The 18,086-nt window shown below is 43.5% G+C and overlaps 2 protein-coding genes across 5 annotated transcripts in view; both read right to left on the bottom strand.

The window, feature by feature from the left end:
- TRAM1 (translocation associated membrane protein 1) overlaps window positions 1-9,570 on the bottom strand; it is a 30,027-nt gene extending 20,457 nt beyond the window's left edge. Inside the window, exons 1-6 of one of the 3 annotated variants that reach the window (XM_048840924.2) lie at window positions 9,367-9,570; window positions 5,465-5,528; window positions 3,921-4,039; window positions 3,606-3,722; window positions 2,820-2,878; window positions 2,242-2,326 (exon numbers count right to left, since the gene is read on the bottom strand). In XM_048840924.2, coding sequence (XP_048696881.1) covers window positions 2,242-2,326; window positions 2,820-2,878; window positions 3,606-3,722; window positions 3,921-4,039; window positions 5,465-5,528; window positions 9,367-9,489 — 567 coding nt within the window. In that variant the 5' untranslated portion in view covers window positions 9,490-9,570. Of the gene's footprint in view, window positions 1-2,241; window positions 2,327-2,819; window positions 2,879-3,605; window positions 3,723-3,920; window positions 4,043-5,464; window positions 5,529-8,194; window positions 8,325-9,366 lie in introns of those variants that run through there. The other 2 variants (XM_048840923.2, XM_048840925.2) reach the window with 2 other exon arrangements.
- A 2,153-nt stretch (window positions 9,571-11,723) lies between these two features.
- Window positions 11,724-18,086, bottom strand: part of LACTB2 (lactamase beta 2) — a 32,809-nt gene continuing 26,446 nt past the window's right edge. For both annotated transcript variants that reach the window (XM_048840929.1, XM_048840926.2), the window contains one exon: window positions 11,724-13,389. Coding sequence is in view for 1 of the 2 variants with exons in the window: in XM_048840926.2 (XP_048696883.1) it covers window positions 13,371-13,389 (19 nt within the window). In the remaining variant the exon portion in view is untranslated. The remainder of the gene's footprint in view (window positions 13,390-18,086) is intronic.

Below are 18,086 nucleotides of genomic sequence, written 5' to 3'. Positions count from 1 at the left end.
CTTACTGAGGTCTATTTATGTGCCAAGTGAAAACTTAAGGGTTTAGACATATTAGCAAGTTGGCATATAAATACACCTTAGCGACTGCTCTCCTAAATTTACCAAGAAAGTTCATAATCTGTTGTGTACTTTTGGACCCTGGAATACTCTGGTATTACTTGTTAGCTGCAGCGGCTGTGACCAGGAAATTTTTTTTTTTAGTACTTTGAGTTGAGGACGCAAGTTTCCTGCTTTAAAAACTTTTGTTCTGGTAAGAGATGGACACACAGAGTAGATGAAGCAGTCATAACCTCTAACTCCCCTTACCAATAATCAACCTCTCACTTCTCTTTTCTCAAGAGCACAAAAAATTAGTTCTTTGCCAGAGACAGAGGAAGGAAGGAAGTTGCAGTGTTCACATCTGTTGAAAAGATGGAGAAGCGTGAATAATCAGCATATTGGAGGCACTGCAGACCAAAGCCCTTGTGATCTATCCTGGCACTCTTTCACACACTGAGCTAGATGGGATCTGGCAGGTATCAACTTCCAAACCTCGTTAAAAAAAAAAAGAACAGAGGCACCCAATAACACAATCCAACCAGCTCTACCAAGTCCTGAACACAGACAAGCAAAGGCTTTTGGTTATTTCACTTTATTAGATATAACTAATAAAATAAGAACACTTGGCCTCTGCCCATTTTCAAAAGGAGGTGACTATTATAATATTAACAGGACTCAATAATGCACCTATTGAAATCAATGGTAGATTTAAAATTTCAAAGAAGGGAGTACATTTGAATGGGCAGGTTAAAAAACTTTGACAACACTATGTCTTGTATACTTCTCTCCATGAAAATGACTTCTGAAACTAGTTAATGTTTTGGAAAAACACACGCTTTTGGGGTGCTCAAATGATGTTACAGAACTCACACCTATTACCACCCCAAGATCAGCTATAATGGATACTTGATTTTACAGTCTAACTCAGGACAGTCTCCCTTTGCTAAATAAATATATGTGCTGTTTCTTAAACTTCCTTGAGCTGGCCAGGTGGGTAATCTTTACACTAACTCCCCAAAGATATCTATTTAAGATTCTCTGGAGTTGGTAAATAAGACAATAATTACTACTAACCCTGCAATAAGCATCAGATATGAAATTTTTTTCATTTTAGTGAAAACTTATTCAGACTACGAATTAAACAAAAGAAGTTTGAAAAAGCAAAAGGAAAGAACTCTGACATTTGTCTTTACTAAATCAGAAGACCGCAGTCAATTTTGTTTACATAGAACGTATTAATATTTAGAGAAAATACTTGACTACACAAATATAATTGAGGCCCAGAAATTAGAAGGATTTAAAAAATAAAATTAGACAGAAGGAAAATGAGAACATCCATACTTACTTCAGCAAGGAAAAACTGAAGGATTATAAACTCATTCTTCAATGTATAAACCAATCTGACAGATATTATGCAGACCCCACTTACAGTTTCTTCTGAAGCATTTGGTAACTCACCATTCTCAGAGACAGGATACTGGATCAGCTGGACCACTGGTAAAACTATTCTACTAAACCGTATGTTCTTAAATGTGTGTAATCACTTGTAATTACAAAGAACCAGGGCTGGATTCTGCCCCTGTAAAGGCCATGGCAAAAACCCCCGACTTCAACGATGCAAGATTGGACCATAAATGGCAAGATTCAGTCGTCTTTCACAACAATTAAACCAGAAGCCACCACTTAGATTTTGTCATATTCGACTGACCGTTTCACCCTTTGAGAGTTGAAAGTTATGATGCAACATTTTTATAACAAACTAATTTAAAAGTATTATTTAAAACACAGGTTAAAATTGAGAATTTTCCTTATAAATGAATTTCTGATTTGCAGTTCTTTAAAGTGTATAATAGAATGTCAATCTTATTTGCACGAAATAGGGCTTGCATGGAAGTAGTATTACAATGACAGCTCCTTCTGAGAAAGGCAACAGCTCCGTTCACAATGGAGATACTGAAACAATTATAGGTATTTCAAAGTACTACTAAGAAAAATGCTTTAACACATTCTTCAATAAATATGCAGCTATCTAATCAGCTCTTTGATACACAGAATCGAAAGTATGTTCGTAGTCTACAAAAATAAGTGAACTATTGGTGGATACAGAAGCATATAAAATTATACTGAAACCCTAATTTCTGGCACAGTTGTGAAAGCACAGCAGTATTTTCACCATTAAGATAAAAAATGTTTTCCTCTTACTTTTTTGGTTTTCTGGAAGTACAATTCTGGAAAAGCATGAAACCAGTATGCCAACTGTGAGATGTAGAAAAACTTCATTTGAAACCTGCATGGTAAAATAAAATACATCACTTCTGTAACTGCAGTCCAAACTCAAACATTTCACAGTTTCCTGCACACTTGGTTAACCATGGATTTTACAATAAAAGGAATGCAGCATCTTCTCAACATTATTCACAGAAATAAGGTTTTTGGAAAATAACAAAAAGAACAGGAGTACTTGTGGCACCTTATAGACTCAAGGACTCCTGTTCTTTTTGCGGATACAGACTAACACAGCTGCTACTCTGAAACCTGGAAAATAACAATGATCCAAAAAAGGTATTACAAGAACTGGCTAAATGCAACTTCATTCTCTGCAGTATTGCCCTTAAGAAATACTATTTCTGGTAGTTATTTTAGAGTTGTGGGGCATCAAGTTCTAAGCAGAGATTTTAACCACCTCCATTATTGCACCCCTTAGTTAGTCTAAACAAAATACCTACTCTGGGCCATAAGGATTATCACACTTCTAACATTGAAGAAGGAATAAACCTTACGGAATCAGAATGTGTGGGTAGTCCTTCCATAGAGACGTTGGATCCGATACATAGTTCTCCTGAAAATACATAAAACTGTTGGCTACCTTTTAATCACAGGACAAAGACAATAAATACAGAAGCCAGTGATGAAAGTCTGTCACATTTCTCATTTACAGCACACGTGCTATGGAAGCAGTATAAGCAAAACCAGAAAATGCACTCTTATTCCAGAATAAGAGTGTTCATACATAGAGTTAGTTCCAGTATAAGGATATAATTATACCAGTCAATTTAGTCATATCAGCAAGCCCTGAGTATTACTGGAGACAAGAAGAGACTTCTGTTTCTGGAAACTGGAATTTAGTAGATTTTTTTGCTTTTTAAGAGAATCTCAAAACTCTTCACAAAAAGTAATAATGCCTTAACACTTAGAGTTTGACCAGTATTTAAAATAAATTTTAGAGGTAAGTAACCAGAAACATAGCCACTTGTTTACAGTCATACAGCAATGAAGGGTTGGAACAAAGATAAGGAGTCCTGACTCATTCCCATACTCAAAAATTGATTTATTGTTTGAAAGGCAGAACCCCCAAAATTAGGGTGGAGGAAGGAAATCTACCATCACAAGCACTAACTGGCATTGAACTGTGACAGAGATCTAAATACAGTAGGCAAAAGACTTCTCTGATCTAATATTAAAATACATGGCTGAAAACTACACTAAGTAATTTTCATAGCACAAAAGTTAGATGAGCAAGGGTATGATATCTGACAATATAAATGAAAGATAAAAGACATACTCACAGAGACAAGAATATTCGTGCCCCAGACACATGAGAAGAGGTAGAATGCACTAAGCTGTCCAGATTCATTGAACTTGCTGTGTTTTGTTTTGGAAAAGTGCATTCTCCTGTTAATTTTCTAAAACAGAAGTTATTTATGTTATTGATAAACATATTGAGCCATTTTAAGAGAAGGATGGTTAGATGTTTCTTATGTAGTAGTTTTCATAAAGTATCTAAAATTGAAGTCAATCTAGCCATGCATTCTAATTAAATTTTACAATAATAATTTATACCAGATTTATCTTAATGGAAGAAATGCATACTTGGTACTTACATCAAGCACATACTCCTGAATAATGGCATGTATGATTATTGCTACCAGCATGTAGAAGAAAACTGTAGCCAAGTCCTTGATACCATAATGATAAAGGGAGATTGTTTCTGTAGATTGTTCTTCTGAAGGACAAAAACAAAGTTTTAAAACTCATTATGAAGATCCTGTTTAGTCCAATTAACAGTATGTTTGTCTATTTCTCAAAGCAGTATTGTTAAGACAACAAATCAATTAAGAAGATATTCCTATTTTGTGCTGGATACAAATTGAAACCAAATTAATGATTCATGATTGCATAACTCACTAGAGACTTAGTTTATAATAATCAACTCCCTCCCATTAACCTAATGTGTCTGTAGAGATGTACAATGGAAAACATATCTAATGTATGTAAAAAGAAAAGGAGTACTTGTGGCACCTTAGAGACTAACCAATTTATTTGAGCATGAGCTTTCGTGAGCTACAGCTCACTTCATCGGATGCATACCGTGAAAACTGCAGCAGACTTTATATACACACAGAGATCATGAAACAATACCTCCTCCCACCCCACTGTCCTGCTGGTAATAGCTTATCTAAAGTGATCATCAAGTTGGGCCATTTCCAGCACAAATCCAGGTTTTCTCACCTTCCACCCCCCCACACACAAACTCACTCTCCTGCTGGTAATAGCCCATCCAAAGTGACAACTCTCTACACAATGTGCATGATAATCAAGGTGGGCCATTTCCTGCACAAATCCAGGTTCTCTCACCCCCTCACCCCCCTCCAAAACACACACACACAAACTCACTATCCTGACCACTCTGGTCACTTTGGATGAGCTATTACCAGCAGGAGAGTGAGTTTGTGTGTGTGTGGGGGGGGTGGAGGGTGAGAAAACCTGGATTTGTGCTGGAAATGGCCCAAGTTGGTGATCACTTTAGATAAGCTATTAGCAGCAGGACAGTGGGGTGGGAGGAGGTATTGTTTCATGATCTCTGTGTGTATATAAAGTCTGCTGCAGTTTCCACGGTATGCATCCGATGAAGTGAGCTGTAGCTCACGAAAGCTCATGCTCAAATAAATTGGTAGTCTCTAAGGTGCCACAAGTCCTCCTTTTCTTTTTGCGAATACAGACTAACACGGCTGTTACTCTGAAACCTGTCGCTAATGTAGGTAAACTCCAGAACTCCGTTCTTACAGTTCCTTCTTGACTACTTTAAATTATTTGTCCTCCGACTAGCACAGAGCACTACATACAGGTCCAGAATCCTAATAAAAAAGATATTAAGAGGATTCATGTGCATCTCTGCATCAGGCAATATTTTTAATATGATGAACACAACAGAACAGTCGTAAAAATGATATCACAAGACTAATCTCAAGTGACATAGTTTAAGATTAAGAGTGGATCAGTAAGAATTACTTTGTTCTGCATCCAGACTTGTACTGGGTCAATCTTACAATGAACACTCAATTTGGGAGAGTACAACATACCAGCAATTTATGAACATTCGGTCTACTCCATAGTACTAGCGCTTAAATTCTCAAAAGACACCTACCTGTAGCAGGAATGGTAACGTTGTACTGAAGTGTAACAAAAATGACAGCGGCTTTTGCTGTAATCTGAAAGAACAAGACAAAGTGAGTGTTATAAGATCTAAATGAAAATAAACGAAAGTTTACTAATCAAAAAACACATATCCAGCATGGCTTGAACTAGAAAAGCAGTGGAGGCAGGGTGCTTGGCAACGATAAAGAAAAGGAACCTCATCTCAAAGTCATCTGATCTGACTTTCAACAGGCAGAACTGCCTATCTAGGAAAGCAACTCCCACAATGCAGGGACTGAGCATTGCCAGAATACTTTAACAATCCTCTCCAAGAAGTCTCCTCCAAACTGCCTATTTTCCAGTTAATCCCTCTTTCCACCACATTAAACTAACAACACAAGCTGCAATTCCCTTTCCACTATGCTTCCCTCTAACATACCAAAGTATTGTAATGCCAAGTCACCTATTTTTAGACCACTACCTTTGACCTTATAATTTTAGTCAATCTCTGGTTATAGCCTTGTTTCAAACTCAATTTTAACATCTCAGCTAAAAATAAAAAAATAAAATAAAATTTAAAAAAAATCACAAACAGAAGGGTAGGGGTGGGCTGGCAGACAAAATATAGAGCAGATGCTGACAGAGCCTTTAAGAAAAAAAATTAATTGCATACCAGGCTCAAAAGAATTAGGCCATGTCTACACTGCCATTTTACAGCGCTGCAACTTTCTCACTCAGGGGTGTGAAAAAACACCCCCCTGAGCACTGCAAGTTTCAGCGCTGTAAAGTGGCAGTGTAGACAGTGCTCTCCTCCGGCGGGTGAGGTGTTTTTTTTGTTTTTTTGAAGTGCTGGGAGAGCTCTCCCGCAGCACTGGTGCTGCGACTACACAGCTTCGTTAAAGCGCTGCCACGGCTAGTTGAAGTTGCTACTGAAGTCATACCCTTAGAAATCTTTGAACACTAGAGCACACAAAAAATTAAAATAAGGTGAACAGCATGCAGCTAGAGTAGTGATGCCAATGATTATTCTGGACTATATGAAAAAAAAAGATAACAGAAAGCCAGAACAAATGCAGAATAAAATTGCTACCTTTCTTTAGGAATTTTTTTTTTTTTTTAAAAATAAAGAGCAGCACCACATTCTCTTTTCTACTCCTATTTCAAACAGGAAACCTAGTGTAAAATAGTAAAGACTGAAAAAGCTTCCATGAAATCCACTTAATACCCCCAAACAGGTTTTTAAAAAAACAAAAAACAAAAACAAAAAAAATCAAGTTCAGAATATCTGGAACTGAAGGGTTTAAAGAATCCAACTACTTCTCTAGTGCCGTACCGTCCATCACCCATTATCACCCCTATCCAGCTTACATCATCTATGCAACATCTACTTCTAATGTTTGGAAAAGTATTTACTAAAGGTCAAAATATCTAAAGACCATAAAATCCCATTTCCTGTACAAAAAATAATTTCCAGTGGCCACCTAGTCATTTTTTATTTTGTCCTTTGCTTCTAGGGCTCTACAATGTTTTTACAGCTTTCATGTCACGGAATACATATTGACATGAAGTACAATCCACGGTGCACCACTTCTGTTGATACCGAACTAACACAAAGAATAAAGATCGGCAGAGCCTTAAAAGTTTCATAGTAAAAGCAACTACTAAAGAAGGTCTTTGTAGGTACAGAATAGCATGTAGTGGGAAAGACTGAACATAAATTAAAAACTTACACTCCAGTACACAAAAATCTTTTCAGCATTAGCAAGATCAGTTACTACAACAAACAATAAGATATTAGCACTTTGTTTTTGAAAACAGTGAATCACACAGTGTACATAAAAAGGAAAAAATTCAAATCCATCCTTCTTCCTCTCCCCACAAAAACAGTGTATAGACGGTCTTCACAACCAAAACTATCTGGGAAGATAGATATATCTGGCTTTCAGAGGCAAGTCTTAGCATAGCATAGGAGAGTTATGTATTTCTTTTAAACCCCTACTCTCCAACCTATGTTGATAATCTGCTGCCTTCGGATACTATTACTTAAAGTTGGAAAAAATGGATATCAAAAACTAGTCATATAAAAAAAATGCTTATAAATCTTCAGGCTACTCACCAAATGAATAAGGGACTGATTATGCTCTTAAGAATCATGGTAACACTGACGGACTACTAGCTCATCAAATTGAGACTCTTATCTTGGCTCAAAATAAGTGAGTGCTATTCTGAAGGGAGTATGTATATTACCAGTTTTTGTGCATTATCTCAATAAGCAACTGAAGAGAGGAAGAGAGACATTTTGTAAAATAGGAGATCCAATAGACAAATTTGCCATTTCTTTTTCACTTCAGTGACTTTTAACAGAAAATATAGAAAACTAGACTAGTTTTAATTTTCAACTTGATCAGATGGGTTAGTCAGTAAGTGTACTCTGACTTTTAACCATTGTCTCAGAAGCAGCTAAAAAATACCTAGATTTCAGTTATCCCAAACATATTTTTTGTTGTCCCAGGCAGCAGCATATTGCCACTTTTCTGGCCAGTTGTCATAAGAACTCAGTTATGAGCCTGAAAGCAGACAGATGCACCTTTAAAGCTTAGTGGATACTCAGGAGTGGGATGCTAAATCTTCACTAACCCAAACTGATTTTGCATGGCAAGGTCATCCATCTTCCCAATAATTACTACCCAAGCAAGACACCTAAGCCACTGAACTGCAAGGGCAGGAAAATGGAACGCACCTGCCCACCAGCAGCTGTCTCCACCTTCGGCTGCTGCCTGGAGATGCAAAGCGCACCTCTGTGTGTCTCTAAGGTGCCACAAGTACTCCTTTTCTTTTTGCGAATACAGACTAACACGGCTGTTACTCTGACTCCTGTTTGTGCGGCTCCCCGCCTAGTGCTGCTGTTGTTTCCCACACGTGTTTGCGGCAGGGGGTGTGAATCACGCAGCGAGTGAGCAGCTGCTCAGGACAGGGGCGGCAACCGCGGTCACCCAGGGGAAGGGGCAGCCGGGACACGTCACTGCTCGCTCCCCTTTCCCGGGAGCTCGCTGGGGGCACAGCCGCCGCCGCCCCACCCCATGGGGCTTCCCTTGCTGCCCGGCTCCAGCCACCGCACAGAGGGCAGGAAACGCGCTCCCCGGCAAGGCCTTACGCCCCCCACATCCCCGCTGCTTACACACGGCAGCCTCGCTGGGCCCCAGCCGCCGCTCCGCCTCCCTCAAAACTACGAGCCAGGCGCTCCGTCCCCCGCCCCGCTCCGACTGCCACGTAACCTCGCCGAGGGCTGCCGGAACCGCAGGGCGCTTGCGGTTGCTGCTGCACAGAGGGGAAGCAGCAGCAGCAGCAATCGTTACACCGCCCCTAGAACCTAACCCGGGGCCCGCACAAGAGGGCCGGGGGGGTGGGGGAGGGAGAGAAAGAGACTTGCGGGCGCTGTCCCAGGGAACGGAGCACGGCCCAGCTCCAACAGCTCCCTCCCCAACACGCCCCTCCTGCAACGTGTCGGCCGGCAGCGGCAGCTCCCCCAGCAGCCCGCTCGGGTGAACCCCGCCGGCGAGCGGGGCAGGCAGAGCGCCGAGCAGGGGATACACACGGCGCCAGGAGCCCCCAGGTATGGGGGGTGGTGGTGGTGGTGAGGTGAGCTCGGTATCACGACCCCCCCCGGGGCACAGAGGGAGGAGGAGCCCGAGCAGCCCAAACCCCGCCCGGCTGGGCCAGCTCAGCGTATCAGCTACACACACATCCACCCTGAGAGTAGCGCTCCCTGCACCCCCCAGCTCCGGGCCACGCAAGGCCCCTCTCTGCAGGTCAGGGCACTCGGGGCGGGCACCTCCCCCGCCCCGGGCCGTGCGCAGCCCGCTCAGCCTGCCCGGGGCGTGCGGGCAGCCGCGGGCTCCCAGGGCGGCTCACCTCGAACATGAGCCCCAGCAGGAAGACCATGGCCACGCAGGAGACGATGTCCGCGTGGTTCTGCACGATGAACTCGTGGCTCAGCACGGGCGGGTTCTTGCTGCTCTTCTTGCGGATCGCCATGGTGGCGGGCAAGGAGCTGGGAGCCTCCGCGGCCAGGAAGGGGCGGAGGAGGGGGCGCCCCGCCCAGCTCCTCTAGCGCTCCGCACGGGAGGGAAGTGGCTCGTCCTAGCTCCGCCTGCGGCCAGAGAGGGACCCCTTGGCCGGCCGCTGGGAAGCCGCAGCGCCACCTGCTGGCGGGCGGCGGCGACGCCTGGCCTGACTCCTCCTTGTCTGGCGAGCGGGGCGCTCGGGAAGGGTAAGGGCGGCCGTTGGCTCCCTGTTGTTGCATGGGCCGCTGAGCTGACGTTCAAACTGACCAATCACAATGGCCCGCGTCAGGGCCAGGCTAGCGTTAAAAAGGGCTAAGTAGGGGGCAGGTTTTGCTACCCGCAGCATTTATTGAGGCATCAGGTGCGGTGTCACTGTTTGCTACCTCGCCCTTTCTCATGAGTCCCCGGGTAGCAAATACTGACAGGGCACCAAGCGTCTGTCACAAGCTAGCTGGCCCTGGCCCAGAAGATGACAAAGGTGAGAGGTCGCAAACCATGATGGCCAGTTTTTGCTCTTTACAATTTGCTACTGTTTTGAAATCTCCATTGTCAACGTGTTGTTTCAGAGTAGCAGCCGTGTTAGTCTGTATTCGCAAAAAGAAAAGGAGGACTTGTGGCACCTTAGAGACTAACCAATTTATTTGAGCATAAGCTTTCGTGAGCTACAGCTCACTTCATTGGATGCATACTGTGGAAAGTGTAGAAGATCTTTTTATACACACAAACCATATAGTGGTAAACACCCATTTGTGTGTATAAAAAGATCTTCTGTACTTTCCACAGTATGCATCGGATGAAGTGAACTGTAACTCACGAAAGCTTATGCTCAAATAAATTGGTTAGTCTCTAAAGTGCCACAAGTCCTCCTTTTCTTATTGTCAATGTGGACACAAATAAAGAGAGGTATTTTAAAAGTTTAAAAACTTGTTTATATACCTTGTTACAATAATCAAGAAGAGCTTACTCTACCTTTCAATGTTTTTTTTCAAAAACAAGCATCTGAACATATTTAGAGTGTTAACACTTCATTCTTTACTGAAATGTACATTAAAATAATGGGCAGCACATGAACCACTGACTGGGGGAAGCTAGCCCCCCGCCCCACCCCTTCCACCTGAGGCCCCGCCTAACCTCCACCACAGCCGCCGGCCCCGGCCCCAGGCTAGCGCCCCCAGCCCCGGAGCTTGGCAGGCATCTGGTTTTTGACTGGAATGCCCAGTCGAAAAGAGACTCTGGTGGCTCCGATCAGCACTGCCGACTGGGCCGTTAAAAGTCCAGTCAGCGGTGCTGTGGGGCTAAGGCAGGCTACTCCCTGCCTGTCCTGGCTCTGCACTGCGCCCTGGAAGCGGCCAGCTCCTAGGCAGAGGGGGGTGGCCACGGAGTTCCGTGTGCTGCCCCCACCCCTGAGCACTGGCTCCGCACTCCCATTGGCCAGGAACCATGGCCAGTGGGAGCTAGGGGGGCGGTGCCTGCGGGCGAGAGCAGCACATGGAACCTCCTGACCCCCTGCCGAGGAGCCGGACCTGCTGGCTGCTTCTGGGATGCAGCGTGGAGCCAGGACAGGCAGGGAGCCTGCCTTAGCCCTGCTTGCTGCTGACCAGAAGCCACTCAAGGTAAGCTTGCGCCCCAACCCCAAGCACCAACCCAGCCCTGAGTCCCCCCCAAACCTGGAGCCCCCTGCTGCACCCCAAACCTCTCATCCCTGGCCCCACCTCAGAGCCTGCACCCCCTATTTACTGAATGGTTGCAGTGTTTTAATGCTCATATATATACACTTAGTTTCATATGATCATATCAGAGACTTATGTTATATATTGATTTGCTATGGCCCGGGTTGCTAATAATATCTTCTCACTCATGCTAGATGCTAGTGTTTTGTGCCCACACTCAGTGAAGCAGTTAACCATGCTCAAATCACACAAGTTCACTCAATGTCCATTATTAAGCACAGTGAGTACAGGTATGTGCTGTTTCCATTTTTCTTTTTTAATATCAGGAAGATATTATCCTCAGTTATGTTACATTTACTGAAAATAGTTTCACACTAACACTACATGTAAACTATGAAAATAAGTATCTAAAAAATCACCTCCAGTTCCTCAGGGAGGCTCTTTCTTATGTTGCCTCATCTCACAAGGGATTAATTATTAACAATTCTTTTGTTTCCATTAATGTTATCTCTAAGTGTAAATACATATGCATATGTTATTGGTAATATAATTTCAACAATTTTATTATGATTTTTCAAAACATTGCGTGCAGATATTCTCATTTATTATGTTTCACTAACACACAAGATAAAATCATATTGTGAATTCCTTGATTAAAACACTACAGACTATATTCTTTAATTTTACATCACCAACATAACACTTCACACTAGCATTTTATTTTTTAAACTTCAATCCTCAGAATTTCAAGACTTACACTGAAGTTCCATTTTCATTTGTATGTATTAAACTGTATCGAAAACCCATAATAAAAATTATAACACTGCTATACAGCTGTATTTGAAACCTGTTATGTAGTACTACATTTAGTGCATAGAATCCCAAAGTATAACCATGGAAAACATCTTACCACAATAACCCGATGAGTTGGTGCGTTGAAAGGAAGCAAAAATATATCACTTTGCATAATTCCACTCTGTGTTCATTGAAAAAAGAATTAAGAATGCAGTTATACTTGCCAATGAAGCAAACCATGCATTGTAAATTATACTGTATTTCTCAATTTCAGTTACATTGTTACTATCACTCATTCCCCAATTTAGCATTGTATTTGCTGTTTCTTAAGTCTGTGCTTATCTACCTTTATGAAAATGTGCTTTACCCATGTTGGGCATGAAAGCATGGGCACTGAAACATAACATTTCTTCAGTTTCATTAGCCTTGCTCTGCCTGACAGAACACTAATGGAAACTACTGATGAGATGGCTTGTACCTGTTGACATTTAAGCAAGTTTTTAATGTATTAATCATTGTGGCACACAAAGAATGTAATGTAGTTCATAAATACATACATGGAAGGGATCCTTACTGTTACAAATAAGTTATGTAAGATGGATTACCACCCTTTTCTTTTTAAGACCCCATGTGCTCTTTCCTACTTACTTTAAAAACTGACTAACCAGTGCACATATTGGTGTTGAAGTCGTGGCCCCACTGAACTGCATAGCAAAGAAAATGGCTACTAACCTTTCATAACTCTTGTTCTTCAAGATCTGTTGCTCGCATCCATTCCATGTATGCGTGCACCACGAGCACAGTTGCCAGAGATTTTTTTTCCCTTAGAGGTATCCATAGGGCCGGCCAGCACGCCCCTTGGAGCCCTGCACTATATGCTGGTATAAGGGGCACCCTCGGCCTCATACCCTCTCAGTTCTTTCTTGCTGGTGACTCCGACAGAGGAGTAGGAGGGTGGGTCCTGGAATGGACATGAACAACACATCTTGAAGAACAACAGTTACAAAAGGTTAGTAACTGTTTTATCTTCTTAGAGTGCTTGCTCACGTCGATTCCATGCTAGGTGACTCAGAAGCAGTATCCCCAGACGTGGGCTCAAATTTCACAGATGTGCTGATTGCAACACTGCTCTACTGAAACTGGGATCGTTATGGGCCTGTTGGGTATGGCATAGTGAGGCATGAATTGACAACCATGTCACAGTCCTGCAGATGTCCTGGATTGGTATCTGCATGAGGAATGCTGCTGATGAAGCCTGGGCTCTTCTAGAGTGGGCTCTCATGATGGCTGTAGGCAGGACCTTTGCCTGCTCATAGCAGGCCCAGATCCGGATGGTTATCCAGGATGATATTCTCTGGGATGACTCTGGCAGCTCTTTCATCCTCTTTCAAGACACATGGTTGCTCCTGCAGGGAAGAAGAGCCACTAATGTGATATGGCTGTGTTAAGATGATCTATTTATAACATTTCCAACCCCATGAAACCTGATTGACTCAGCTATTAAGTGAATAAACAGGGAATGACCTGCCAGATAGATTGCCCACAACAAAAACTGTCTATGCAAATACCAAAAAAAAAAGCATGTCTAATAACTACCACATCCTATTTCTGGTTGTTTCTGCGGTACTGATAGCTCTGCGCTCTGCACATGTGTAGACACACAATATCACAGAGTTATGTGAGTTGAAAACATCTTTCTTGCAGCCTATAAGAATGTGTCCTCACGTGTTTGGGGCTATCACAATCATCAACTCATAAAAATTGCTATGATAACTTAAGAAAGTTGTAAGAGACAACAGTCTGTAACCCACTACGGTTGCTTTGTTGTCCTATGACTGGAGAGGTGCTAACAGGCCACAGAACAGGGAATGGTCTTTTACAATGTGTGTTAAATACTTATAATAAAGAAATCTATCCCACTTTGTATTTAGTTGAGAATAGGGTTGCCAGATGTCCGGTTTTCAACTGGAACGCCTGGTCGAAAAGGGACTCTGGCAGCTCTGGTCAGCACTGCTGATCAGGCCATTAAAAGTCTGGTCGGTGGCGCAGTGGGGCTAAGGCAGGCTCCCTACCGACCGTGGCTCCGCGTGGCTCCCAGAAACAGTGGCATGTCCTTTCTCCAACTTCTACATGTAGGGGCAGCCAGGGAGCTCTGCACACTTCCCCTGCCCCAAACGCCATTTCCACAGCTCCCATTGGCCGGGAACCACTGCCAATGGGAGCTGTGGGGGCGGTGCCTACAGATGGGGCAGCGTGTAGAGCCACCTGGTCATGCCTCCGTGTAGGAGTTGGAGAGGGGACATGCTGCTAATTCTGGGAGCTGCTTGAGGTAAGCGCTGCACCCCTGACCCTCTCCCATGCCCCAACCCCAGCCCTGATCCCCCTCCTACCCTCTGAACCCCTCGGTCCCACTCTGGACCACCCTCCTACATTCCAAATCCCTCATCCTCGGCTCCACACCAGAGTCTGCACCCCCAGCCAGAGCCCTCACACCCCACCCTCCTGCACTGAGCCCCCTCCTGCACTCTGAACCCCTCATCCCCAGCCTAGACCCCCCTCCTGCACCCCGAATCCCTCATCCCCACATGAGAGCCTACACCCCCAGCCGGAGCCCTCACCCCCCCCCCCCCGTGCCCCAACCCCCTGACCCAGCCCTGATCCCCCTCCCACTCACTGAATCCTTTGATTCTAGCCTGGAGCACCCTCCTGCACCCCAAATCCCTCATCCCCAGACCCACATGAGAGCCTGCACCCCCCAGCCAGAGCCCTCACCCCCCCTGCACCCCAACCCCCTGACCCAGCCCCAACCCCCTTCTGCTCACTGAACCCTTCGATTCCAGCCCAGAGCATCCTCCTGCACCCCAAATCCCTCATCCCCAGACTAGAGACCGCACCCTCAGCCAGAGCCCCCTCCCACTCTCTGAACTCCTCAGCCCCAGCCTGGAGCCTCCTCCTGTGCCCCAAATCTCCATCCCGGGCACCACACCAGAGCCCGCACCCCAACCCTCTGCCCCAGCCTGGTGAAAATGAGCAATTGAGGGTGTGGAGAGCAAGCAACAGAGAGAGGTGGAATGGAGGGGGGGCTCAGATGAGGGGCAGGGTAAGGGTGTTCAGTTTTATGAGAGTAGAAAGTTGGCAAACCTGGTTGAGACACCTCTGACTGACTGGTAGCAATCTGGTGTTGCAAGTTTCCACAGTGCAATCTCTATGGTCAGTTCAGCCCTCATTTGGGTCAGTTCGGCACACACATCCAAAAGTTCTGCAGCACCCACTGCTCATAATCCCAAACCTGCATTATGATGCGATCCCATCAGTTGGAGCTTGTTTCTCGGGGCCAGAACTGGCACTCCACCACCTGTAGCTGCTCTAGGATGCCACCAACAAGTTTGAATTGGTGTTGCTATGTCCCACAGCAATTTGTTCTGCATGGAATCAACTCCCTTCTTTTCTTGCAGTTCTGCAAATACTGCAAGATTTGCAAGCCCAGGGTGCACATGTTCATGACAATAACGCAGAGCTGTGCAGGCTCCATGCTTCTGGCAGAGATGGCTGAAAATGAGGAGGGCCACGGGGGTTTGTGGGAGTTAGGAAAAAAGGGGCAAAATTATAATTTTACATATGCAATATGTATAAAATTAGGGGATGGTGAACATTGCATTATGGAAAGTTGATCCCATGATCACAGTCACTCCTGTATGACCCATTTGGGCTGCAGCATGCGTTGCCAAAACTTCCCAAAATACAGTGCAGTGGACGGTGAGGAGTTGCACAGTGGGATACCTATCCATGGTGCACCACACTGTGAATCGATACAAGCACTTCTGGTAAGTACACTCACCGCAGAAAAGGAATCAAGTAGGCATGCACACAAGTGACATACTAACTGTGGTGACTCTATGCTGATGTAACTTGAGTTAACCTAAGTTAGTAGTGTAGATATGGCCTCAGGTATATGAAATGTGGGGGAGAGGTAACAGGAAAAGTATGAGTCTAGGCCAAGATTCTTTCCGGTGTTTAGGCTCCTGCTTTTGTGGAATTAAGCCTACTATACCCTAAAGGCTCAGGAAGAAAGAAGCACATAAAAAGAACCCAATATCATTTATTTTTGAAAAGATGTCATGACTTGAGGATGTATAACTCATGATTTTTGAATTCTTGTGGTTGTCAAGCTATGTTGGAGTAGTAGACGTGTATTCATAATGTTGTGAAGGCCAAAACTATAATTGGGTTAAAAAGAGAATTAGATAAGTCCCTCAGAATAGGTCCATCAATGGCTATTAGCCAAGATGATCAGGGATGCAACCCAATGTTCTGGGTGTCCCTAAACCTCTGACTGCCAAATGCTGGGAGTGGACAACAGGGGATAGATTACTCAATGATTGTCTGTTCTGTTCATTCCCTCTGATGCACCTGGCATTGGCCACTGTCAGAAGACAGGACACGGGGCTAGATGGACCATTGTTCTGACCCACTGTAGCTGTTCTTATGTTCAGCAAAAATTACAGTAGATTTTTGCCTTTGAGAAGGATTTACTATGAGACAGTGTACTGCCCTTATTGAATACTTGAGAATCAAGTTCTACACACAAAAAGTGACATGAGAAAAAGCACTAAGGGCTGGATTGAGAGGCAAAATAACAGTTGCAAAAGGCAATCACCACTGGTGGATCAAATGAAAACAAAGTTTTGACACTAGGCCAGGAAATCAGTCAAACTGGAAGTCACACAGACTTCAGAATCCAACCGATCCACCACAATAAACTTGTGCCATAAAAATAAAAAGTTAGAATTAAAAATTCCAAATTAAAAATCACAGTAAAAACATAGCAAGTGGTATATGAGAGAAACAGATGTCATTGCTAAGATTACTAGCAACTATTTACTTATAAATATTTTCAATAAGTATTAAAATATAAATTAAATAGCACAGTGATATGCATCTGCACAATGATAACAAAGGTAAATGATGAAGTGGAAGAGTATAAGAGTAATAAGAATAACGTTTAAGTAGTAAACAATTAAAAGGAGCAAAACCATACTTAAAATGGACTACAAGGAAAGGAGTTCAATTCAGGGAATCACAGCACGGGAGGAGGGTACTAAGAGGGGATCAGCTAAATGCAAAGAAAAGCAAAGATAGAAGGGATATTGAGGGGGACAGGAGTATAGGAGAAGAAAGTAAGAAGGGCAGGCATGGAGAAAAGCTGAGATTAAAAGACTGAAGGAGACAGAAGGTTGGAAAAAACAGCTGATCAGTAAAGGGCAGAGAAAGTCCAGGCAAAAGTAAAAAGTTCACTGAATGTCCAAAAGCCCCACCTTTGTCTGCTTTTCAGTTGCTCCTAGTGGCTGGAGGCTCTGGATAGTTCCCTTCTGCTACAGTTCCCCCCCCCCCCCAAGACCATAGGGAAGGGAAAAGGGAGGTACAATTTAGGAACAGGTGGAGCCATGTGTGATTGTAGAGGGACATGGCTAGGATGGAATTAGCTGTCAGTGGATGGTGAAGAAAAGGAAGGGGCTTGAGCTGTAAACTTGGGGCAGGGCTTAGTTTGCTAGAATTTAGCAAGCGTAGGACGGTGTGCAGGGCATATGATAAAGAGATTTTGTGTAAAGCAGTGTAGCTTTATATTTTCATGAGCTAACTTCACAAGACAGCTTCTAACTAGTAAACGTGGAAGCTAGCAATCAATACTACAAACTGGAAGTTACCACTCACAAGGAATTTAATCATAAATTTATCTGACTTGACATTCCTAAATGTTAAAATAATAAATGAGTGACTGACAGGACTGAAGTAATGAAAGAAGACTCCCTTAAGATAATACTGTAAGACAATGCTTCTAGAATTATATTAATTCCTGCTACACTTGAAACTGTAACTGAAATTATACTTTTAAACTTATTCCTTAAGACAAGCACATGGAGAGATAGCTTAATGCTCCTTTAAGATAAATATTCTAGTTATAGGAAGTGTCTTTTTGGATATGACAGTTATCAAGATGATTTGGTAATACTCACAAAAATGTGTCATTTTACTGTATAAAGAAAACCTCTTAGAGGAAATCATAATCCAGCTAAAAGAAACCAGTGTCAATAATATTTATTCA

Source organism: Caretta caretta, chromosome 2 (assembly GCF_965140235.1).
Source record: "Caretta caretta isolate rCarCar2 chromosome 2, rCarCar1.hap1, whole genome shotgun sequence".
NCBI classification, from domain to species: domain Eukaryota; kingdom Metazoa; phylum Chordata; order Testudines; family Cheloniidae; genus Caretta; species Caretta caretta.
Note: the sequence above shows the minus strand (reverse complement) of the source record. Positions and strands in the feature narration are given on the sequence as shown.